Source organism: Lycium barbarum, chromosome 3 (genome assembly GCF_019175385.1).
Source record: "Lycium barbarum isolate Lr01 chromosome 3, ASM1917538v2, whole genome shotgun sequence".
NCBI classification, from domain to species: Eukaryota; Viridiplantae; Streptophyta; class Magnoliopsida; order Solanales; family Solanaceae; genus Lycium; species Lycium barbarum.
This window is the reverse complement of record NC_083339.1, coordinates 2,753,670-2,761,712: the sequence shown is the minus strand read 5'-3', so window position 1 is coordinate 2,761,712 and position 8,043 is coordinate 2,753,670. Positions and strand designations below refer to the sequence as shown.

General features: G+C 33.1%; 1 protein-coding gene across 1 annotated transcript; it reads right to left on the bottom strand.

Annotated features, from left to right (window-relative positions):
• Positions 1–234: 234 nt before the first annotated feature.
• On the bottom strand, positions 235–7,639 carry LOC132629916 (glucomannan 4-beta-mannosyltransferase 9-like). Its single transcript, XM_060345335.1, has 9 exons — positions 6,734–7,639; positions 6,454–6,552; positions 5,723–5,975; positions 3,084–3,194; positions 2,380–2,516; positions 1,787–1,900; positions 1,483–1,682; positions 806–1,000; positions 235–716 (listed from the first exon to the last, which is right to left on the bottom strand). The coding sequence occupies exons 1-9, from the start codon at positions 7,061–7,063 to the stop codon at positions 554–556; spliced, it is 1,602 nt and encodes a 533-aa protein (XP_060201318.1). The 5' UTR covers positions 7,064–7,639; the 3' UTR covers positions 235–553.
• Between the last annotated feature and the right edge of the window lie 404 nt (positions 7,640–8,043).

Genomic DNA, 8,043 nt, shown 5'->3' with positions numbered 1-8,043 from the left:
ATCAAACCACGTGTGTAAAGTTCTTGCAACTTTTGAATTTTTAATTAAAATTCCTGGCTCCGCCGTGGAACAATAGATGGTAGAGAAATGGAAACACTAACTCTGGAACTTTCAATCTGTATTGAAACCAAATACATCTAAGGGAAAGAAAACAGATCCAGCTACTACTTTGTGCTCTGAGCACTAGCCATTATCACTTGTTTACGACATTGCCTATTTTCTGTGTATGCTGCATTTAAAGATAGGACTTTTTCTTTTACTGTATAGCCCTTAACTTTCTGCATTTAAAGATAGGACATTTTTTACAAACAGAACAAACAAGATTCGAGTCGTAGCTCGAATCACTTTTATGCTTCAACCTAAAAAGAATAACCAACTTTTCCTCTTTTTTACAAATGAACAAAAAAAAAAACACTCGGAAACAAGAAAATGGAGGAGAAACTGCAGAGGCGGGATGCCACTGAAAAACGCCACTTCTTTGTGGTGCTACCGAGGGGGAGCACAAGGGCGAAAAATGAAGATATTCATACCCTAAATCAGACACAAGCGCTGACTAAGAGGTGGGCATGAACGTGCCAACTTGACTGAATCCCACGATGAAAAAGGCGAACGCTTGAATGAAGAGGTAGAGGAAATAGTGGTTATTCCCAAAGGCAATGTCGTAACATCCACAGAAGAAGAGGTATGCCCCAGCTGCAAGCTCTAACAAATGAATCCTGTCGATAATTGAACGATAGGAAACTTTATTAGTCTTGCAAATTGTCCAAGAAATAAGAAAACACATATTTTTAAGATGAAATATTACCTGTCACCAAGCCTCGTTCGATGCTTTCTAAATGCTTTGGCAGCTGACTTTAACTTGAGAGCATCCCCTAATTTCTCTGTGACGATCCATTCGTTCACTCTTCCTGCCTCCAACAAGCCGATGAAGGTGGCCTTCGTCCGGTGGAGTGACATGACATTCTCAAATAGGATCCAAAATACCAGCAAATGGAGTGACCTGTTCCCCATTCAACATAAGCAAATGTTCAGCATATCTAGTTCAAACATTGTGGTGGTTTCGTGTTTCCCATTTTCTACTTCATCAAATGAAAAATTAGTTGACCAGACGTGGAGCCAGAATTTGAAGGTTCTGAACTTGCCACCGAACCCATAACTCGTCTTAGTTACTGGGTTCGCAATTAAATGTTTATACACATTAAATGAATTTTCTGGTACAAACATAGGGTCAAAGCAAAAGTTATTTTGTCCAAACCCCTACTTAGTACACTAGCTCCGGCCCTGATAAGTTCAAAGGCAATGCATGCGCCTTTCAACGTCCACCAGAACATATTCATCAAATAGTTGCTCAGTATTGAGGAATGTTTGAATATTCGATGATATAAAATCTAAAGTATCATGTAAACTTCCTGCTGTTAGGATTACAACGTTATCAAGAACGCGAAGTAAGAATGATGTAGTGCAAGTATAAGGAAATATGACCTTGGAGTTCCTACTGCATTGAGGAGCGTAATGATGGCGGGAATGTAAACGGCTCCCCACTTCGGAACCTCAACTTCAGGTACTAATACAGTGGCAGGTAACACCACAACATAGAATACGAAAGTGACAATATGGGCCACGACCTTCCTAACAAAGAAGAAGCTGTAGATCACATAAACCTTCTTCGACAAAGACACTTTCTGCAAGCAAATAAAGACGATAAAAGGAGTTCAATGGAGATCCAGATGAGTACTGAACAGTCAGCTAAGAAATTGAAATATGCCAATGGCTATTTAGGTGTTACCTTATTTCTTATAATCTCCATACACATTTTCCTGAAGAGATTGGCTGGGCCACAGGACCAACGATGCTGTTGATAACGATAGGCCTTCAAGGTACTCGGTAATTCATTTTTTACCTATATGATTGATAGCAACATGTTATTGACGGTAGCCACTTTGACATAAGTTAGTACACGTCATTTTCTCTATTTATATATTTGATAAATGATCACCACGAGCTTCAGTCCATATTAAGGCTAATCAATATCCTTCTCAAGGGGTGCGCGAAGACTTAAAAACAGATAATATGGACTAGAGACCGTATATTATACGTGTTTATTTGTCTTCATGTCTAGACAACCGATAACAAATGTCAGACGGAGAATATATGCAAAAACCTTGAAAGACAGATAATATGGACTAGAGATAGTATATTGTAGAGTTTATTTATCTATCTATCATTTCGAGACGACGACTAAGAAATGTCAAATGGATAATATGTGCAAAAATCTTAAAAGACAAATAATATGGACTACAGATCGTAAATTACAGCGGTTATTTATCTATCTATCATTTCGAGACAATGGATAAGAAATGTCAGACGGGAAGTATGTACCTTGACAGAACCGAGGAACAAGAATTTCCATCCCTTGAGACTGGCGCGGACAGCGAGGTCCATATCTTCGACCGTTGTCCTGTCCTTCCAACCTCCAGCCTCATCTATCGCGGCAATTCTCCAAACACCAGCAGTGCCTGTGTTTTTTTGACAGATACAAATTCCAAATACTTAAATTTTGTTGGACCACAAAGAATTCACAGAACAAAGAAAGTCAATATTTTCATGGACCACTGCTATTATTAGTTGTTGTTTCATTTAACTTCATTGAAGCCAATACACAAAACAAGCATCTTATTAACTTGTCCCTTTCAATGGACCTAAATTTATAAACTTCGTACTGTTTCAATTTACGTCTTACTTTACTACTTTTCATTTTAGTATGTTTCAAAACGAATTTCATTTTCTATATTTAGTAAGTTTTTAACTCTAATATCCAACATGATATATTTAAGACCAAAAGATTTAAGGACAGTTTGGTACATTACACATCGTTAGTTAAAAAATCAAAAGAGTTAAGAGTCATCTTTTTAAAAAAAAAAAAAAATCCGTGTCCCGTCAAACTAAGACACATAAAATGAAACGGAGGGGGTACTAGTACTAATTTCTGACATATTTTTAAAAGGGTCATAATCAAAACATTAATTATTGTACAAAATTAGCTCAAGAAGGGGAAAACAGTAATTAATATGTAGAATTAATACCATTAAATCCGAAAAAGGCATATGTGCAAGAGCCAACTTCTTGCTCCACAGAGAAGTGATAATCCAATGACATTTCTTGCATTCTTGTCATTAGACATTCATCAGCATTTACTGCAAAAATCACCAACCAAATTAATTATTTCACTCTCTTACTAAATTTTTCAAACGGGCATTTTTTTAAAACTTGAGTTAAGTTAGATTCATTTATTAACAATTTAATTTGACCTACTAAAATTAAAAATTAAAAAATTCTGAAGGTCAGAAAAATTAGTGTCGGTTAGTGAAAAAGAATGTTCCAACTTCCAAGGTCCACCATTTTTACTGCGCATGCAATTGTTGGCTACTTTGGGAAGGGTAAGAGGGTGTATATAAGACAAAGGGACAAAAACACCCTTGTCTTCATTGATAACCCCAAAAATGGCCTTCCCTTCCAGAATGTACAAAGAATTTCTTTGCAGAACTGACCACAAAATCTAGCACTTCCAAGTTGGATTATTTCTAAGCACAAAACAACTTTTAAGTACAAAAATAGTTACATTCACAGTTCAATACTGATAGGCCATGTTGCTCCGACTCTTTACAAATATTACTATGTCGGATTCTTAAAAAGCAATGCATATTTAAAAAATACGACACGAATGTAATAGTAACATTTTTAGTAGGCGTTTGGACATGCGGTTTGAAACCATAGTTCGAAATCATGAGATGAAACCAATGCATTTCATCTCATGGTTTGGTTTGAAACCCTAAATCATCCAAAAAGGCATGATTTGGGGTTTCAAACCATGGTTTCAAAAAATTTATATAAAAAACTTGACCCGGAAGTTGGTAAATATTTTTAACAATTACTCCCACCAACCATTTATCAACTTCATTAACTTTCACCAACCTTTATTTATGTCTACCATGTGGGAGGATTATATTAAAGAGTAATTACGTTAGTATTCATGTTAAATTTTCGTTTTATTGAACTAAAGTTTGATCAATTGATGTTGTCTTTTTTAGAAAAATCTTCTACTAGGGTATTAATTTTGTTATGAACTATAACTTGCTCATTTTGTAAGATTGTATAAGAATTGGGAATGTTTTGATAGTTTTCACAACTTGTGGGTTTTTATGTCTATTAGAGAAAATACAACTTAAGATATCCAAATTACATATCCAAACATGATTTCAAATCATGGTTCAAACCATGTCCAAACGGCTAAAGAGTCCGAACAATATAAGTGATAAAGGATATTTTATGTCCAAATAATACTTAGGGGTCGTTTGGTACACAGTATTAGCTGGGATATCCCAACACTAACCGTGGGACTAATTTTGTACCATGTTTGGTAAAAGGTATAAATTTATCCTAGGATAAATTTATCCTAAAATAAATTTATACCTTGTACCAAACAAAGTATAAAGTGCATGTCAAACTTAAAAATGAGATATCCCATTAATCCTGGGATTATTTTATCCCATCTCCTAAATGAGATAAATTAGTCCCAAGAGATAGAATAAATTAGTCCCAAAATTATAACTCTGACTACATACCAAATGACCCCTTATGGTATTAAGTACCTCCTACGAAACCACAACACTTTTTTCACTTTAATCAACTTCTCTTTTCAGCTTTTTAGCATGCACCAGACAAAACAACTTTTAGCATAACGTTGATTTTTTTTATATAAAATATTAAAATTATCAGTTACTTCACAATTACACTATTTTGACATAAAGTTGGTTTTAAAAAAAAAAAAAAAAAAAAAAAAAAAAAAAAAGAGAGAAGTTAAGAATCAAGTGCATTGAATTGCCAATTCACAACTAGGGCCTGGTTTTCATGTGCCACCAAACACAACAACACACTTATGTGGCCTAAAAAAGCTGGCCTACCAAGATTGTGCCTACGTCTGGTCATTATTATGTGCGGCACACAAAAATTCGTAATGTGTAAAAGTCACCGACAGTCTTGATGAGTTATTTTTGAGTACATAGAGAAATACTCATATAACATGTAAGTAAAGTAATATAATTATATTATGAAAGTAAACAAAATAAAGTGTATCCGGCTGGAGGTTAATTAAACGACTAAAATCATAAAATACTAGATGACTTTTTCCAAAGTCCTAAAGTTTTAGCGGACAGAATTACCGCTTCGAAATTCTAGTGAATTCCCTTATTTAGCATGTTGGTAGATAAATGAATGAAAATAATCTAGATGACTTCTTCTAAATTGACTAAAGCTTTGGTAGACAAAATTATCGCATCCTGAAAATAAAAGAGAACCCTTGCGAGAAAACTGGTGGAACAAGATCGCTGTACAAAAAGACCGAACTAAATACTCGCTCAACGCGCTTTAGAAATTCTAGTGAATGCCCTTAATTTAGCATCTTTGAGCTGAAGTTAGCTATTTTTCCTACCATAAACCCTAAACTCCAAGTCCAAAGACGAATTCAAGATTTTTATATTTTGGACTCAAAACGCCACTAAATCCACTAACCATTTGAGTCAGACGACTCAAAATTTCAATATTTATACATATTTAGTAAATTACTATACATACATACATGCAATATGGCCGGACACTATCTTTATGAAACAAAATATTACCACTACTATACGAAGAAAGTGAAAAAGTAAAAAAGTAAACTTACCATATTTCCAACGAGCTTGAACAAGGGAAAGTTCAGGATTGTGAACTAAAAATGGAATTGTACGCCATAGAAAATCAGGTTCAGGTTGAAAATCAGCATCAAATATAGCAACATAATCACATTGCTTCACATAAGAATGATTCAATCCTTCTTTTAAAGCACCTGCTTTGTACCCACTCCTATTATCTCTCACTTCATATTTTATATTTATCCCTTTGCTTGCCCATCTTTGGCATTCAATTTCCACCAAATTCTGCAACAAAATTCAAGTATTTCAGGGTTTATCTCTAAATAAAAAAAGATCAAATTTTTACAAACTTTATAAATTCTGCACCAATTTCAAGGAATCAGATAAAGTGTTTTCATCCTCTCTAAAAAAAAAAATTAAAAAGATCTTTACAATAAATTATTTGGTCAAACTTCCAAAATCTGTTTCATCTTATCTTAGGTGCTTTTCAAAAATACTTTTGGGAATTAGTAAATAATCAATTTTAAAAACACTTTCGTGGAGTAGCAATTTATACTTGATTAATATTTCAAAAGTTCGTGAGAAAACTATTTCTTTTTCCAACAAAGGTCTTCAAGGTTTATTTTTAAATCAACAAAAGGTTAAAGCTTTACAAACTTCATATATTCAGCACCATTTTCAAGAATTAAAAAGGGGTTTTCTTTTATGGAAAAAAAAAAGATTAAATTTTTTACAAGGTTTTACACTTCTTTTTTTTAAGTACCTTGGTTATAGGGTCTGTTGAATCATCAAGAACTTGTACTATAATACGATCAGAAGGCCATGAAAGTCCACATGCAGCTCCAATTGATAGCTGATAAACCTGTGAAAAAAAAAATCTAAGTCATCCTCTTAGGAAAATTTTAATAAACAAACGTCACAAAAAAAACGTGATTCTTTCATCTGCCAAGTTTTAGTGGACAGAATTACCGATACAACATAATTGAGGTGCATGCAAATTAATCCGAACATCAAAAAAAAGAAAAAGATTAAAGGATGCAAACCTCTTTTTCATTATACATAGGAATTTGGACAAGGACCATAGGATAAGATGAATTTCCAAGCTCAACATCATCTTTTAATGGCTCCCATTTGTATTTTTTCTCTGGTTTTTTACCAAAGAGTTTCACCAAAGTAATCACAACAAACATGTAAACTCTTTCAATGAACAACATTACAGACATTACGAGGCACAAAAACACTGAAATTCTTAAGAGAGGGACAATCAATGGAGCTTTAATTTGTCCCCACATTATAGCAAATTGTTCTGTTATATCATCTCTTGTTCCATAAAATGTATCAGGTAGAAAATTTGTTGTTGAAATCCTCTCCATTTTAAAAAACAGGGGATTCTTGAAAATGTTTTTTTTTTTTTTAATTTGCAGAAAAAACTGAGTTTTTTATTGCTATTGGGATGTCAAAAAAGACATACAATAGCTCAAACTCACCACTAAATTTTGCTACAACAACAATTTTTTATTTTTTTTTATCTTTTTGGGAAAATGGAGAAGAAAAAACAGGGGATTCTTGAAAAAGGTGAGATTTTTTTATTATTTTTTTGCTATTGGAATGTCAGAAAGACAGACAATAGCTCAAACTCAGCACTATATTTTGCTCCAACAAAAAGAATTTTTTTTCTCAGAAAATGAAAAATGGAGAAAAGAAAAAACAAAATAAATTTGCAACAGAAAGGAAGGAAATGGGATTCTTCTGGTTGTTTTATTTTGTGTTACAAGAAAAGAAATGGGCTCAAAAAACAAAGCAAAATGTGTTCTTTTTCTATTATTATTTGTTGCTGCAACAAAAAATTTAAAGAGAAATAATAGCAGAGCTATGCATTAATGGCTATTGAAATATTAAGAGAGAAATGGTTTACAGAGAGAAGAGAAGAACATGGAGAGAGAAATAAAGGAAGGGTTCTCTTTTTATAGATTATAAAAGCTCTAGTTTGCCTTATGGTTTGAGTTGGTTCTTTTTCTTTTTCTTTTTTTTCCTTCACTTTTTATGTTACTAATATTTTAAAAGGTTTTATTGCATTTTTTATCCCTTGAATATCTGTTCTAATTAATTAAAATGTGTATTTTAGTCCCTTCATATAAGAAATACGTTATATTTAGACTATTTTTAAATTATATCACGATCGAATACGAAGCAACACAAATTTAACATGATACGTCGGTAGTTAAGTGATTTAGGACTTAATAATTCGTTAAAAGGAATAGTTTCACTTTTAGTGTTTCGATTATCAGTTTTATATTTGGTATTTGCAATAGTTAGCGAAGCACATTTAGTCTTTAATCAATTAAAATACGTG